The sequence below is a fragment of the Equus caballus genome, chromosome 16, assembly GCF_041296265.1.
Source record: "Equus caballus isolate H_3958 breed thoroughbred chromosome 16, TB-T2T, whole genome shotgun sequence".
NCBI lineage: Eukaryota > Metazoa > Chordata > Mammalia > Perissodactyla > Equidae > Equus > Equus caballus.
This window is the reverse complement of record NC_091699.1, coordinates 49092699-49110541: the sequence shown is the minus strand read 5'-3', so window position 1 is coordinate 49110541 and position 17843 is coordinate 49092699. Positions and strand designations below refer to the sequence as shown.

The following is a 17843-nucleotide window of genomic DNA, read 5'->3' as shown; positions in this document are numbered from 1 at the left end:
CCTACTCCAACCACAGATTCTGAAAGGGGCCAGTTGATACATGTTCTCTAAGAGTTCCAGGTGATTCTCATCTACCTCCCCTCATCACCCAAAATACTATCACAAAATGTGAGTCCCATCCTGGGTGTGTGTGATGAGTATACAGCACCTACCATATGGACTACTCAATAAAAGCAGAAATATTCATTACACAGACAGGTCCCATGAAGACTAGCCAAATTAAAAAGTTCTACGAGAAATTAATTTCAGTGATAGGCAGCAACTGAGTAGAGAGAAGGCAGTTTACAGTAGTGGTAAAGAAACTACACTACCTGAGAGTTAATCTAGGCTCTGTCCCTTGCTAGCTTTGTGCCCTTTTACAACCAGTTTCCTTATCTATCAAGTGGAGAATGGAACCTTCTAAATAGGGTTAATATGAAGATCAAATAAGATATTACACAGAAAGAGCTTACCTACACTGAAAATAGATCACAGTGTTCAATTAATGTTTGCATTATTAATTAGGTCTTATTTTGGTCAAATGGCAACTCCTTCCTTCAAACTGCAACTGTCCAGAATTTGAAGATGACCTGATAATATGGCCTGACATGAAAAGAATGTTGTTTTTCCTAAAATGAAACTTTTACCAGTCTAGCAAATAATTATTTTTTCAAAGTGTATATACCATCCACAGTTCATCTCACCCTCTTTTTTTCCTATTTAAAAAACAAAAAAACTTAGCTTCTCTCTTACCGCCCAGAACTACAGGCCCACAATTCTTCATCTGAAAGCCTTGGGGTCAGATGTTTCTAAACTTAGGATTTTTCAGATTTTTAGAAAGGTAATATGGTACAAATGCTAAATATTCCATAACACACCCAATGGGTTAATAGTTCTTCACTAAAATAAAAGACTATTCACATTAAGTGGATAAAGACTAAACCTTTCATCAGTTCAGCTCAGGTTTTGCCATCAAATGAGTTTGTAGTTTTCAGAACTTTGTGAATGGCAGTTACGAAACTCTTTAACTCAATGCCAATTTGTTTTAAACACAATCACATCCCTCTCAATGCTTTTTAAGCATCTTTTCTAATGCCCTCAAATCTGATTTTTCCATGACTGATAACCATGCTGTTACCCCCGAGAAGTGGACTAAGCCCCTCCTGCTATTCCTCTTGGGAAATTAAAACAAAATAGGTTTTAAATTGGGCGGGGGGGGGGGGGCAGGGGGGGGGCAGCTGGGTGTGGTATGTGTTTAAGCTAAACTGCAGAGCTGACAGTAATTTGAATTCCACAATCTAAATTAGCTGAATAATTCTGACAACTTGTTTAGGGACTACACATTTTGCAATACTTATTTTCTTAGACTCACAGTAATCTGCGTCTGTGCACAATTTCTTGCTTATTTTTGGCAGATAAGAAGCCACCAAAGATGTTTGTGATGGTGCTACCAGGTTATAACGAATGCATTATTCAGACATTTATTAGCTAAACATTCATTATAAGCAGGCACAAAACAGTTCTCCAGCCAAGAAACAGAAGTACAAATAATTTGACTGAATAACTATGCTACTTCAGCTGGATCAAGATCTTTACAATATTTTGGAAAGTTAATGAATAAATTTCCATGCAGATAAAATAATCCTGGCTTTAAAAATGACTAATTCAGCATACCTGAGATAATTATAATTTTACCTCCTAATCCTTCAAAGGGACTAATTACGCAAAAGAAATAGTGATGATCACAGCAAGCTTTCTACAATTTCTCAACCACCCAAGAAATAAAAGCATTTAATACAGCATAGCCTTGGACATGGCTTAATTTTTACTTTTTTATTTCATTCATTACTTTAAACATAGTGGACACAACAGATTAGAAGTTGAGTTCATACAACTTGTTGACATCCATATGTCTCAATTATGTAATCCAGTTGAAATTTTATATCTGCTATTTCTCTCCAAATAAGTTGTTATAAATCAGTACTATACAGACTATTACAAAAGCAAAAGCTGTCGTCTTTCAAAAACTAAAATTTAAAAAGAATTTTACAGTATTTTTTTTTCTGTTTTTTTTTTTTTTCTCTCCCCAAATCTCCCCAGTACACAGCTGTATATTTTAGTTGTGGGTCCTTCTAGTTGTGGCATGTGGGACGCCACCTCAATGTGACCTAATAAGCAGTGCCATGTCTGCACCAAGGATCCGAACCAGCAAAACCCTGGGCCACCAAAGCAGACCACGCAAACTTAACCACTCGGCCACGGGGCCAGCCCCTAAAAAGAATTTTAAAACACATAAAAATCTTGTGAATTTCATTAAGAATAATAATGATCCTAGAGTACATACATAAAAACTTCCTCCCAACCCTAGGTTTTGTCAATGTTAGTTTCTGTGGGAGGAAGTAGCATCAATGCAAACAATGCAAAAAATATTTTGGATAAAATCTGGGTACAAAATGTCATATTGCAGACAAAGAAATAGCTATAAATCTCAAGACACTAACTCATGAAATTATAAAATCCAAAGCATACAACCATCCTCAGCCAAGACAACATCCGTAACTCAGGCTATTATTAAGCCATGATTTCTTCCTCCTCCTTTCCTCTGCCCTGAATGCACCCCACCTACCCTTTCCCCACTTAGATAACTTCATACTTAAGGCTAAGTCACTCTCTCTCAAGACCTTCCCAGAGTTACCAACTTAGATCAAGCCCCTTAGGTACACTCCCTCAGCATGTAAGATTTCTCTCTGCCTCACTCATTAGACCCCTCTAAAGTTTCTTCCTGCCAAACTCCATTAGTGTAAGAATCATATCTGTCTTATTCACCACTGTGGGACAAGCACAGGCACAAGCACATAATAGTTAAGGGTTCAAATAACAAATCTGAGAAAATAAATTTCCAAGAGCAAAGAAACTTTATATAACCAATTTGCTGCCCACAGATTTTGAAAAGAAAACAGTTACAAGATCAGCTGTGTACACTAGTAGTGAGGCTACCTCCCAGGACACTTTGTTTTAGTAGTTCAAGAATTCACTCTCACAGAATTACAGAAAGCCCTCATATAATCAGAAACATCAATTATCTGTACCAACAAGTGTTAAAACTCAGATCCTCCCTGTGAACTCATCTGCTCTTATTTTAGACAACTCTGTAAGTCTAATTGGCCAGTAGCTCAGTTCACAGCAGTTTAGAAAAATGCATGTTTAGGTGAGAAAGATGTGCAGCCTATGACAAGAATGTAGGAGACAGAAAACTGTAAATCAGGCTCACAAATGTAAAACGGGAGGGAGAGAAGTGCCAATTAGGCCAGGCCAGAGTCTTAAAACAGGATAACAGACTCCAAGGATAGACCTCAAAAGCCCTTTAGGAGAAAAGACCTCAATCATTACACACGGAAGCTTAGGGCCCAGATACTGTAAGACACAGAAAAAGAAGACATCCACTACAGAACTAAAGCAAGTTTTAAAGCTTAAAGAAGCAAGCTTCAGTTATCTAGAACACTATAATACTATTCAGAGGTTTAAGATCTTGATTTTTCTATAAGAGCCATACCTCCCATACCTAAAAATGCATTAATCCCATAAAAGCTTAAAGGTCCCTACAATGCATCCTCTTGAAGCAAAGTTATCAGGACTATAAAACTAAAAATAAAGGTCAAAATATAGTCTTTTCTCCAGACAGTCCTAAAAGTAACAACCAAACTAGAATCAAATTTGTGTTCAAACAATAAACCTGGTTGAAACGAAGTGTAGACTTTTCATAAGCACTCCCTTCTCCAATACCCTCCCGGTTTCACTGCTTTCATCTTTTGTTAAAATATACATCTAAAATGAACAGAACACATACTGCTTTATTAAGGAAGAAAATATCTATACTGAAACTATTTCAGCGCAGTGAGCAGAAACTTGTCCTATCAACTCCAGTTTCACCCATATCTAGGACTATGCCTGGCACACAGGAACACCATTAAACACTTGGGAAATTAAATTGAAAACATAAAGCCATTTAGTTTGTTAATGAACTACATAGGAAACCTCTGGCAAAAAGGTCCCAACTACCATCTGTCCATTTGTTCATGATGAGCTTGACCTGGTAGTGCCATTATTTGGCCATCTTGATCAAGCAGTTGCCAATGGTGAATGTCAGTTCAAGGGCCCTCCTTTCCACAGCAGTAAGGTCCCTTGGACATGAAGAGCAGCAGCTCTAAGGCACACAAAGGCAAGCAGGAGAGACTGACAAAGCCTCCAATATACTGCCAAGTGAAAATCACCCCAGACTTAAATTCTTCTTTGGGGGGGCGAGGCCGGAAACACTCCTAAGGGAACATACATACCTTCTGGCTTCTAAATAAGAGCATCATATATCACCCAGCTCAAAATGTAAATGTTCTAGGGTTAACCTTAAGTAGATGCACAGAATCAGAATTTGGCTTTGTGCAGCCTAATTCTCCACATATGTTGCCCCTAAGACAATGCTTGTCTGGTGAACTGACATACAAAGAAGAATACACCAAGAGGGAACCCCAAGGAGCTGCTTAATGGCCTGTTGGGGTGTTTCAGCAATGACAATGAGCAGCCAGGCACCCTGCATTCTGGCACAAACATCTTTATTCCTCTCAAGAGACCACAACTAGCAGATTGAAAACTCTTCAGGGTGGGGCCTCAACAACTACTAAAAAAATTTTTGAGGTGAAATTCACATAATATAAAGTTAACATTTTTAAAGTGTACAATTCGATGACATTTAGTACATTCACAATGTTGTGCAAGCACAAACTCTTTCTAGTTCCAAAACATTTTCACCAGCACCAAGAAAACCCCAAAACCATTAAGCAGTCTGTCCCCAGTTCCCCCTTCCCTCAGCACCTAGCACACACCAATTTGCTGTCTCTATGGATTTACCTATTCTAGATTTTTTTTTTTTTAAAGATTGGAATCTAAGCTAACATCTGTTGCCAATGGTTTTTTTTTCTTCTTCTTCTTCTTCTCTCCAAAGTCCCCCAGCACATAGTTGTATATTCTAGTTGTAAGTCCTTCTGGTTGTGCTATGTGGGATGCTGCCTCAGCATGGCCTGATGAGCGGTGCCATGGCATGGATCCGTGCCCAGGATCCAAACCAGCGAAACCCTGGGCCACCAAAGCAGAGCACACAAACTTAACCACTAGCTATTTCATATAAATGAAATCATACAATATGTGATCTTTTGTGACTGGCTTCTTTTACTTAGCACAATGCTTTCAAGGTTCATCCACGTTGTAGCATGTTATCAGTGCTTCATTGTTCTAAGGGCTGCATATTCCATTTATGTACATATCACATTTGTTTATCCATTCATCTGTTGATGGACATTTGAATTGTTTCCACCTTTTGGCTATATAAATAGTGCTCCTATGAACATTTATGTACAAGTATTTGTTTGAGTACACATTTTCAACTCTTTTGGGTATATATCTAGGAATGGAATTACTGAGTTACATGGTAATTCTGTATTTAACTATTTGAGGAACTGCCAAACTATTTTCCCCAGTGTATACTTCTAAATATCTTGCTAAATAATCATCAAGACCTATTGTTAAGGAGAAAGAATAAGATGTGTAATAGTGTGATGCAAGAGTCTGTGTATAAAAAGGAAAAATATGTAGTATGTACATGTAGACACAGTATCTCTAGAAGGATACATAGGAAATAGTTACATGGTTTTCTCTGAAGCAAGGAACTCAGGAGGCTGAGATGGGAGAAAGGCTTACTTTTCATGCTCCATCCATCCCTTGTGCACTGTTTCATATACATGCTTTATCAACCCTCTTGCTCTCAAATATTTTTAAAGCCCTAAAGGGGCAATAATATGAGAGAAGGAAGACCATAGTCTGAGACAGGAAGAATATACATTTTTTATTATAAACCTTAACGTATGATTTTATTTTTACCTAGTGCATTTTTTTCCTTTTTTAAATTGTGGTAAAATACACACAACACAAAATTTACCATCTTAATCCATTTTTAAGCATCCAGTTCAGTCGTATTAAATACATTCACACTGTTGTGCAACCATCACCACTATCCATCCTAACTCTTTTCATCTTATAAATCTGAAAGTCTATACCTATTAAACATTAACTCTCCATTTTCCCCCCACCCCCCAGGCCCTGGCAATCACCATTCTTTCTATCTTTATGATTTTGACTACTCTAAGTACCTCATATAAGTAGAATTATACGGTATTTGTCTTATTGTAACTGGCTTTTCTTCACTTAGCATAATGTCCTCGGGAGCCGGTCCAGTGGCGCAACAGTTAAGTTTGCACCTTCCGCTTCTTGGCGGCCTACGGTTCGCTGGTTCGGATCCCGGGTGCGGACACGGCACCGCTTGGCACGCCATGCTATAGTAGGCGTCCCATGTACAAAGTTGAGGAAGATGGGCATGGATGTTAGCTCATGGCCAGTCTTCCTCAGCAAAAAGAGGAGGATTGGCAGTAGTGAGCTGAGGTCTAATCTTCCTCAAAAAAAAAAAAAAAAAAAAAAAAAGCATGATGCCCTCAAGGTTCATCCACATTGCAGCATACTGCAGAATTTCCTTACTTTTTAAGGCTGAATAATATTCCATTGTGTGTATATATCACATTTTACTTATCCATTCATCCGTCAATAATACTTGAGTTGCTTCACATTTTAGCTTTTGTGAATACTGCTGCTATGAACATGGGTGTACAAATATCTCTGAGACCCTGCTTTCAATTCTTTGGCATATAGACCCAGAAGTGGAATTGCTGGATCATAAGGTAATTCTATTTTTAATTTTTTGAGGACCTGCCATACTGTTTTCCCAAACTATCTGTACCATTTCACAGTCCCACCAAGAATAAAATGTATATTTTTAAAAAATAAAAAACTACTTAAAAATAGAAAACTTTAAAGGCTCCCAAGGAAATATTCTGTAGTATCTTGATTGGGTGGCAATTATATAGATGTATATATTTATCAAAACTTACCAAACTGTTATTTAAATAGGTGCATTTTTGTATGCAAATTATACCTCAATAAAGGTGATTTAAAAAAAAAAACCCTCTCCCAAAGTGATTCTAATTTGGGGAATTGGATACCAAGTTTGGGAATAGCCAAGTTTAGGTACCACTGTTCATATGCACCAGCGACCCAGCAGTGAGCCCTGTTGCATTACCCTAAGAATTAATCCTTAGGATGCTACCCCCCATCTCCCCTCAAAAACCTCTTCCAAATTAGATTAAAGAAGGGTGATTATTAGGTACTACAAACTGTGATTCGAATAGTGAAGGCTGAAGGGCTGCATGTCTGGCACTGGAGCTAAGCGCTTCTCTCTCACTGAACCCTCATTGCACTCTGTTATCATGCCCATTCTACAGAAGAGGAAACTCAGTTATAAAGGTCACATTACTGTCCAGAGTCATAAGCCATCAAGTCTAAGAGCTAGTACTTAACTGTCAGCCTCTCTCCAGAGCCCATGCTCTTACCTAAGACATTCTATTGCTTCCCTTTTCTGAACTTAAGACCTTCAAAAGATAAACAAAGCTTCCTTCTGAATAACTGGAAAAGTTAAACAAGACACTTCATCCAGAACTTTTCTACAAAATATTCTAAATGCAGTACTTCCAACAAAACTGCCAAATCATGTAATAAAAATACCCTGTGGCAAAAAATTGTTTTGTTACATTAAATATCTACCTTAAATGTACATCCTTAGACTCTCAAAATCTAAATAACAAATAGCAGGGTTATGTAAAAGTACACCAGAAAAGTGGCAGAACATTTGCTCTGTGGGTCCATGGAAGAGGCACCAGAGAACAACTCATCTGCACCATACAGACTTGGACACAGCTGCCATGAGAATAAGGTAAAAATGACAATGCACATATAACAAAAGAAGAGTTTGCAACCATATGCTTAAAGTCAAAATAATTTTTTTAAGCAATGGAATTGGATCTCTGTGTTTCAGAGCAGCTAGGAGCTTCAGAAGATAAAAACCTGTATTATTTTGTCCCTCTTTCTTGCAAAAAAAATTAGTTTTTATGTGGGAACTGCTCTTTGAGGTCCACTATTAAATCGACAAAGTAGTTCAGAACATTTTTCCTTAAATTTCAGGGACTTCTGTTTTAGGGACTATGGTAAGGATGGAGGGTTAGTAAAATTGGAAAACTTTAACTAATGGAAAATATAATTCCTAAAGAATAAGCCTGAAAGATAAATGAAGTGTGCATATAGCTGTACATGATAAATGCTTCTGGCTTCATGACTGAAGACTCTTCAGCCACAGTTCAACAGATGGGTGTGCAAGAGAACTGGCATGGATTAGAAATTGTTCAAGAATCCTTCAGTTATAAAAGGAAAGTGGCAGCAGGTAGCAGAAGAAAAAAATCTCCACCCCACCATCTACTTTTCTGTCCACTTGCTGGAGAGTACCATCTCTGCTGCTACTATTGACTGATGCTTAAGAGTAGAACTAGGGGCTGGCCCCATGGCCGAGTGGTTAAGTTCGCGCACTCTGCTGCAGGTGGCCCAGTGTTTCGTTGGTTCAAATCCTGAGCACAAACAGGGCACTGCTCATCAAACCACGCTGAGGCAGCGTCCCACATGCCACAACTAGAAGGACCCACAACGAAGAATATACAACTATGTACCAGGGGGCTTTGAGGAGAAAAAGGAAAAAAGTAAAATCTTAAAAAAAAAAAAAAAACCCTTCCCAATGCACTCTGAATAAACTCTAAATTCCCAGTTCCTACAAGACCTGACCCCTGCCTACCTGTAGAACTTTATTTCTTCCACTCCTCCTGCTTGCTTTTTAGGCTGCAGCCTTCAAGCCTTTTTGATGTTCCCTAAAAAATGCAAGCCCAGGGGCCAGCCCAGTGGCATAGCAATTAAGTTTGCACATTCTGCTTCAATGGCCTGGGGTTTGCAGGTTTGGATCCCGGGCATGGACCTACACGCCACTCAGCAAGCCATGCCGCAGTGGCATCTCACATATAAAATAGAGGAAGACTGACAGAGATGATAGCTCAGGGCCACTCTTCCTCAAGCAAAAAAACGAAGTTTGGCTACAGATGTTACCTCAGGGCCAATCTTCCTCACCAAAAAAGGGGACAAGCCCATTCCTTACTTGTCTATCATCAGTCTTCCCTACTAGAATAAAAACTCCATGAGCAGATCTATTAATGTTTTTGTGATTATTAACACCTGAAGTGCTTTCCATTTTCTTGTCAGTGATTTTGAAAAAAGTAGATGGAATGATTCAAAATTAACAGAGTTTTCAGTTTCAAACCAAATGTTCATGTCTTTAGGAATAAAATATTGTAAAACAAACAAAACTCCCCGAGGGCAGTGACCATCTTTGTTTTCTTCAGATGTGTCCCAGAAAAGCACCTGGCATATAGTAGCTATTCAGTAATTATTTGTTCAATAGATGAAAAATGACAAAACCACAAGCTAGCTTGGCCTTTCCTCTTAACATGCCAAGAAGGAGTTCAAAGCCAACCAAAACCACTTTCATCATATGCCTTCACTGCAAGGTAGCCCACCTCACCAAATGAGAATATTCATCCCCTTAACAGATCACTTCTCCATATACAGAGCTCTCCCAGACCCAAGAAGAACAAGAAAAGGTGGTCAAAATGGTACCAGACCAGGGTATTTATTGTGGTATCAACTAAATTAAGATACTTCTAACTATTTTCCTTATTGGTAATCAGTTTAAAATATTTGAACAGTCCCTGGATGGGCTATTATACCTGCTATTAACATAGCTCCCACCCAAGCCAGTACCACTGCTGATCCCTCTGGTAAAGAGGACTGTCCTCTGATCCTCATTCTCTAGATGGCTCATTTTCTATTGATAATTAGATATACCCATAGCACAGGCTGTGGATAAACTGTAAGATGACCACACTACTCTACTGAAAAAAATGAAAACTTAAAGACGAAAAACAGAAAGAATAAGATGGGAATGGTCCAGAAGTAAGAGAAATATGTCTGTAATACAGTGAGTCCATCTGCTTAAAGATTAAGTAAGAGAGAGGTTAGGAAACATATCTTCATCTGAGGAAGAAACGTCACTTAGAATGGAAGAAAAGAGGGAAGTTAGAGGAGTATCTTATGGAGAGGTAGGAAAATAAGACCAGAGAGAAAAGTTACGGAGTGAAATGAAGATCTCAAGATTGGTGAAGAGAATCACTAACAGCGATGCATCCACATTTCCCTAGAACTTACATTAATATATAACACGTAATAGTAAACTCTCTTCCATGGGGAAAGAATGAAAGAAGAGGCTTCTATTTACATACCTTACAAACGTGCTGCAAGACCAAGAGCCTGTGTGGCAGAAGTTCTACAAAGTGCCTTGAACTTCTCAGATGAAAGGCACTATAAAAATATAAAAAAATCAGGAATTATGTTTATTCATTTTACAAGGATAAAACAAAACACAGGATGTAAATGGACTTGGCCAAAGTTCCATCAAGTAATTTAGAAACCAAGAGAGGAAAAAAGTACAGAATTTAATTTTTAATTGACATACCATAAAATTTATCACAGTTACACAAGTCTTGGCCTCCTTCAATTAACAAAACGTACACAATCAACCTATTTTCTGAGTATTATAAATTAACATTGCCTCTTTAGAAGCAAAAATCAAAAGCAGGTGAATCCTATGTAAATTAATTTTCCAACATTTTATTATAAAAATTTTCAAACACAGCAAAGTTAAAAGAATTTTACAGTGAACATCCATATCCCTACCACCAAGACTACCTTAACAATTTGAATGACTTGCTTTATCAAATTACATTTCCTTTTTAATACAGGCATTACAGAGGAATTACAGGCTGAAAGGCAACTGTCAGAAAATCAATGGCTTCAAAAAAACAGGCTGAAGTCATCAGATGAAGGAAATTAATAATATTAGGAAATCCCTCTGACATTTTTGCCAGAAATGAATTAGTATTAATTTACTCTCTAAAGTCAGAATGGACTCTGATCTACCCCTTACTCTTGGTGAGTGATTCTAGTTGTTTACTTGTTCACTATCAGATCACATCATTCTCCTGCTAAAAAACATCTAATGATTTTCATCTCAGAACAAACTCAAAGAACTTCCCAAGTCCTAAAGGCCCTACTAGATCTGGTCCCTGCCTCCTCTCTAATTTCATTTTACCTCCCACTTTTCCCTTCACTCCATTCCACCCTAAATTTATTTCATTGGCTGCTTATGTTCTCTACTTTCCCTTCACTTGAATATTAAGATACTACCATAAATATGCTTAATCATATTTACTTTACCAACCCGCTTCAAAAAAAAAAAAAGCTCAGTTTGGTACAAACTGCAAACCAGCTGCAATTTAACAGAGTGTATCTCAAATTCTGATGATTATTAGCTATAAAAATGTATTCAGAATCATCTGGAGGAAACACCAATAAACTCCAACCAACACCCAGAACGAGCAGCTTCAATGTCTATCTGATTTTCAGTCACATGTCTATTATAATTATAAGTATACAAGGTCTTATTACAACAGCACCACAGATTAAAAATGAGTCACTTGACATAGAAACACTTGAAATAGGAATTTTACAGTAATTACTAACTTTAAACTGTCTTGAAAATTTTATTAATTTCACAAATACTTCACAGTGAGCATGGCCCCAAAGAGCAGAGTATAGTAAGACACATTAAGACAAGTTTAAAATTTAGTTACATTAACGTGTAGGTGCAGGCAAACTGAGTTCCACTGGTCGGTGCACAAAGGGATAAACTAACTGGTAACAGAGGATGAAACACTCGGAGGGACCCTTTAAAACTATTCACTAAAACGATTCATTTGTCTACGTCAACCAACTGGTAAAGGACTATCCAGTCAGAGTGCTGTGAAAGCTAAAGAACTGAAATTTGTTTGGAAAAACAAATTTTTCAGATTTTCCCTATATATATATATATAATCAGCAAGATATAAAACAAGAAAACACGAATACATTGTAAGTCCTGAATTTTAGCTGACTCTAAGCAAGCCGCTTCGGAGTACATGGAAAATATAGAGAAAACAGTTCTGGCCTGCACTTGACTAGACATATGACCTTGGGAAATTTACTTAAGTCTCAGGGACTCAGTTTCCTCATCTGCAAATGGGGTTGGACTCTATGTTCTGAAGATTCCCTTCAAGTCTAAAACTCTGGATCTATGAAGACATCGGTGGATTCCTACTCTCGCCTTCCCTCCAGTACAGATGTTTATGAGAACAGAGATTATAAGTCTGACACTAGACTTTGACTCAAAGCAAGTTCCATCTTATATATATTTTGTTATGTCCCCAAGAGCCACCAGTGCTCTACAAAAGTACACACATCTACTCTCAAAGCAATTTACCAAAAGAGATCCTTCAATAAGTTATCCTTTATAATTAAGAACTAGTCTTGTATTTTCAGTCCAAACAATGTCACTTGTGCCAAATGCTGAAAAGAGTCTCTCTTCCAATTTTGCCATGTCTAAAGTGACAGTCATGCAATGGTACACATTACACATTTGGGTGTGTGACACTAAGCGGTTGAAAAAGTCTCACCATACACATCTTAAAAATTTTTTAAAGTACTTTTTCCCCTTCAACTCTGGCAGGGAGGAACATAATCTGATTATGTACACACCTGCAAGAAACATTTACTTCAAAAGACTGTCTTAAACACAAAAAGAACCAAACGAGTCACCAACAGAGGTAAAAATTTTAAATCAAGACCACTAAAAAAACACAAGTGGAACCAACTCTGAGGTAAAAGGGATGCCAAATTTACACCATAAACTACTAGACATGGTTTTGACCAAATCAATTTGAGTGCAAATAGTGCTATTTAATGAAGACGACCTGTAACTGGATCCAATCGGTAACTAAGAACAGATGTTTAGGTGATTCTTAATTACGGTAGAAACTTAGACTAAGCAAAACTGCAAATTAATACTCTATTTTGATGCAATATAGTTTAAATCATGAAAAATGTTCTTTTCAATGAAAAAGCCCCTTTTTTTCAATACCGAAGAATCCCAACCCCCTAAGATTTCAACACTATCTTTTACTTACACAATCTCCAAGAACACTGCATTAAAAAGAAAATCCACCCAAAACATAACTGGACTTCACCCAGTATAAAACGGTGATTCATGCTTCATATTAAACGTAAAAGCCAAAATGGAGTTGTAAAGAGTTTCTTTCCCATTTCAACTCCGGAGCCACGCGCGCTTCGCAGCGGCCGGTTGCGCGGCGCGGTCGCGGGGCCTGGCTCGGAGCCCCCGCCCTGCCCGGCGCGGCCGTGAGAGAGGAAGCGCCGGGGACCGCGGGCGGGCGGCTTGGGCTCCAGCAGGCCTGGCCGGGCGGGGGAAGGGGCGCGGGAGGCCGCGGGGCGCGCTTCCGGGGACTGCGCGGGCGGGGCTGCCGCTTTGGGGCGCGGGGCCCGGGCCGGGAGTCAGGGTCAGGGGCCAGGGGCGGCCAGCCGAGAGCAGCAGGTGGGGCGCGGCCGCGGCGGGCGGGCGGGCGGCCGGAAGAGTACCGGGCGGGCGGGCCACGGGCGCCGCGGCGCCAGGAGGGAACCCTCTCGCTCACCTCAGGCGACGACTCCGAGTCCCACTTCTCCGCACTGAGAACGCCTGTCCGCGAGTCGCAAGCTCGGAGAGAACGGCCGGTGCTGAGGAAGCGACGGCGGACCAACGAGAGAATCGACGGAGGACAGCGGGCGGCGGGCGGGGAGCTCTAGAGAGCGAGGGCGGGCGGCGGCGGGAGGGCGGGGAGCGACGTGCGCGCCCCCGCGTGCCCAACGGGCTCGAGCCGGCCCCTGTCGCGGCCCCGCGCACGCGCGCGCACTCACAGCTCAGCCACGATTGCTCAGGAACGCGTCCACGCCCTAAAAGCAAGGCGCTTAACCAATCATTACAGCCGCGTGGGGCATCACGGGAGTTCGAGGGCTATAAAAGACCTGGTTGCTATTTTATGCTTCTCGAGTCACTCATCCTATAAGTGGGGTTGGGCTAGCTGCGCGTGCGCGGTTTTAATACTCCTCCCCAAACTGCCAACACTTCGCGCAAGCGAGGTAGCTTCGCGGTCCCTGGGTTTACGCGTGCGCACTAACTGGCCTGGCCCGGACGACCAGAGGCCTGCGCAGTGTGTACTTCACTGACAGCCCCCCGGGTGAGGCGCGGGCCACTCATGGCGGAACCTTGGTCTGGGCAGTCATTGCAGGCTTTGCCGGCCACAGTGCTGGGCGCGCTGGGTGCCCTGGGTAGCGAGTTCCTGCGGGAGTGGGAGGCACAGGACATGCGCGTGACCCTCTTCAAGCTGCTGCTGCTGTGGTTGGTATTAAGTCTCCTGGGCATCCAGCTGGCGTGGGGGTTCTACGGGAGCACTGTGACCGGGCTGTATCACCGCCCAGGTGAGGCTCCCTAACAACCTCCGTGGGCCGGCCGCCCCCACCCCTACCGGACTGTACCACTGGGCTCCCCAGAACCCCCCCTAGACTACCACTGGTCCTCTAAGAACCTGATCACAACTTAACGCTGTACCCATGCCAACATACCATTTCATGCCAGAAAACCCACCAGTCCACCCATCACATTACAACTGTTCTTTGAACCCCCATCCGACAATACCACTAGTCCCTTAGGGGCCCCACCAGACTCCACGAAACAGTACCACTGGCCTCTAACCTGACCTGGGCTGATGCCTGCTCAGATCCCCACCCCCAGCCTGCTGCAGCTCTGGATGTGTTCCCGCCCCCAGGTCTGGGCAACCAGAACGGATCCACATCTGATGGCTCCACGCATTTCCCTTCTTGGTGAGTAAATCTGTTCCCTTCTCAACCCCATGCTTGACAGGCTGAGGACTCTCCTGTGTTGGGAAAGTGGACAGGGATGGGGGAAGGGAGTTCTCAGGATAGGAGTCCACCAGCTTAGCGGCCTTTGCAGCAAGCTCCAAGGTCTGCAAGTAGAGATCAGGGTTCCAGTGACACCGATGTCTGAACAGCCCATCAGTATGCTCATCAGCAACCTGTGGGGTGGGTGGTGTTATTGTCACAATTTCAGAGATGAAGTGGCAAGTCTGCTGGATTCCACTTCACTGCAAGCACCTCAGTTGGAAAGGCAGGAACCTCTGTCCTTAGTGCACTAACTAGCTTCATCAGAGTCAGCCTCCTCATCTGTAAAACACGAACTCACTAATCAGGACATTCATTCAGCTAATCTCTGAGCTTCTACCACATGGCAGGGGCCACACTAGGTCCAGAGGACGAGGACAAGGTCAACCCAGGCTCTGCTTACAGGGAGAGCTAGAGATTTAAAAGGGGAGGACAGGGGCTGGCCTGGTGGCGCAGCGGTTAAGTGTGCACGTTCTGCTTTGGCAGCCCAGGGTTCACCGGTTCGGATCCCAAGTGCAGACATGGCACCAATTGGCAAGCCATGCTGTGGTAGGCATCCCACATATAAAGTAGAGGAAGATGGGCACCGATGTGAGCTCAGGGCCAGTCTTCCCCAGCAAAAAGAGGAGGATTGGCGGCAGATGTTAACTCAGGGCTAATCTTCCTCAAAAAAAATAAATAAAATAAAAATAAAAAAATAAAAGGAGAGGGCAGCAGTGCAGGGCCAAGGGCAGTCAGAGGTTTCTCCCAAGACAGACGCCTAAGCTGAGGGCAAAGACTAGGTGGGTGGTAAAGTGTACCAGGCAAAGAGAATGGATAGAAGAAGGCTCAGAGGCAAGAACGAGGGTGACATATTAGAAGGATAGACAAGGCTGGAGCTCAAACATGAAGGCATGGAGGGAACTGGAACGTCCCATCCCAAGTCTCAGGGAGCTACTGAAGGACTCAGCAAGGCCATGGCGTAATCTAATTTGCCTTTACAACTGCCCACTTCATGGCAAGTAAGGGGTTCAACAGAGGGCAAGAGGCCAGTTAGGAGGCCTCCTACTGCCCAGGTTCCTGTCCTGGGCAACTCGGGAAGGATGGGAGCACCACCATAAGGTGGGAAACCAGGAGGAAGAATGAGTCTGCAGGGGCAAGGTGGTGGGCCCAGTGTGGGCTGTGGGAGCTCAGCAGAGAGGTCTAGATTGTAGTATGGCCTTACTGAGCCCAGCTCAGCCCTCAAAGAGGGGCTAGAGAGAGCCAATCTCAGAGACTTGTGCTGCCCATGGAATAACCCCTCTCTTCTCTCCATTTTTAGGGAAACAGGAGCAAACGAACCTCTCAAAACCCACAGAGAATAAGGGAAGGCAACAGAGGGGCCTCCAGGGACATCACCGGGTCTGCTGGCTCCCACACTGGGTTCTGTTGCTGCTCAGACCCCACAGACAACTGCAGGGGGGAGGAGGTTGGGGGCAGGGAGTACCACAGTGCTTGGAGGGCTGGGCCTCCATTGCCCTTGGCCTTGCCTCCAGCAGCCCCAGGCATTGGGCCAGTAAAGAATTTGTCTCTACCCTGATCTAGGTGCCTTAAGGAGAGAACGCATGCTTCTCCTCTCTCAGGGGTCAGCTCAGGAGAAGCCTCTGAGTTTGGGAGGCCAACAGTCCATTTTCTGTCTTGGCTTTTTCCTGTCCTTCCCATCCCCCTGAGATGTGACCCCATAGAAATTTGTCCTTCTGAGAGGAAACCTGAGGTTGACCAGCTCTGGGATTTGTAAGGGAAGTCTGTCTTCTAAGCCCTGAGTTTCCTGAATTTCTTTGGTTTTGCCTTGTTGGCAGGGAGCAAGGGACTCCTGGCCTGGACACAGCCTTGTACTCTGTGGTTACCTAGCTAACCATTCAAGTATAAGGGAGGGGGTAGCTGACACCATCCAGACATGGAGGCACCAAACACCCACCTCCCTGGCCCATCCAGAGCTCTCCAGGTGTGAGCCAGGCTATGGAAATTGTCTTTTCCTGAGCATTGTACTCATATTCCTCTCAATTCTTGGAGGGAAGTTAGGTACCTGAAAGAGGCTGAGCCCCAGGGGGGAACTCCCACCCCCCCTGCCTAAGTGTCCATGGGGTTGTGGGTCTGTACCCTGCCCCCTCACAGGGAGGTACTAAGCAGTTAGTGCAGAGTGGCCCCACTGTGCCCTGCAGCCTCATCACTTCCTATCTTGACCTGTAACCACAGGAGCTTCATCCTAAGAGCCCACAGGCTCAGCTCCTCCCCACTATCACCATTTCAGCCCCCAAGAACCTCAACAGAGAAGAGCCACAGGCTAGGCAGGCCTGCCATGTCCACAGTGGGCTAGGGAGCTTCCAAATGTGCGGGTGGCAAACACCAATTCCTGAAAGTAGTGTGGCTCTGCCTCTTTTCCTGATGGCTGTACTTCTGCCTACTTCTGCTGGGCCACCAGCTACCTCAGTGTCCCACTGCCTGCTTCCTTCCATTAGATGTCACATCTGGCAGCCTTTGCCTAAGCCATCTTCGGCAGCAGAGGTGCACTGGAAGTAGGACTACACTGAGCTCATGCACATGTGCCTACTCTGGTGATATCTTCTGGCTGATAGGATGATGGTTTTGCAGCCCCAGGCCTACCCACTGACACACCACACACAGAATCAGGGTCTCACATTTCACCCTAGGCTTAACTGATGATGTGGCTTATTAAACATGGAAGTGCATCAGTTGTGTGATTATTCAGACAGAACAAGGGTGTGCATACACAGGGAAGACTGGAGAGGGAACACACTGGGGTTATTGCCCCTCAGCACCCAAAATGCAATGACTTGCAGAGATGGAGAGGTGTTGCCATATCCCTGGGAGGAGTGGTGGTGGGTGCCAACAGGAGCGCTATCCCTGTTAGTTCTTATAGACCTGCCCCCTCAAGGGAAACCCACTCTGAGCCTATCTGAGAAGCCAGGAAGGCAGGC

At 42.9% G+C, this 17843-nt stretch overlaps 2 protein-coding genes across 6 annotated transcripts in view; one reads left to right on the top strand and one right to left on the bottom strand.

Moving 5' to 3' along the window:
• The window catches only part of RHOA (ras homolog family member A), a 55647-nt gene extending 41647 nt beyond the window's left edge, over positions 1-14000 (bottom strand). Inside the window, exons 1-2 of one of the 4 annotated variants that reach the window (XM_023619803.2) lie at positions 13584-14000; positions 10287-10365 (exon numbers count right to left, since the gene is read on the bottom strand). The gene's annotated coding sequence lies outside the window, so the exon portion shown is untranslated. Of the gene's footprint in view, positions 1-10286; positions 10368-13064; positions 13455-13583 lie in introns of those variants that run through there. The other 3 variants (XM_023619804.2, XM_023619805.2, NM_001308946.1) reach the window with 3 other exon arrangements.
• Positions 13970-17594, top strand: TCTA (T cell leukemia translocation altered). Of its 2 annotated transcripts, none has more exons than XM_005600665.4 (3): positions 13970-14406; positions 14706-14808; positions 16187-17594. In XM_005600665.4, exons 1-3 carry the CDS (start codon positions 14184-14186, stop codon positions 16227-16229), a joined length of 369 nt encoding a protein of 122 aa, XP_005600722.1. In that variant the 5' UTR covers positions 13970-14183; the 3' UTR covers positions 16230-17594. The 2 variants fall into 2 exon arrangements, with proteins under 2 accessions (XP_005600722.1, XP_001497771.1); XM_001497721.6 differs by having other exon boundaries at positions 14165-14406; positions 14754-14808.
• The last annotated feature ends 249 nt before the right edge of the window (positions 17595-17843 follow it).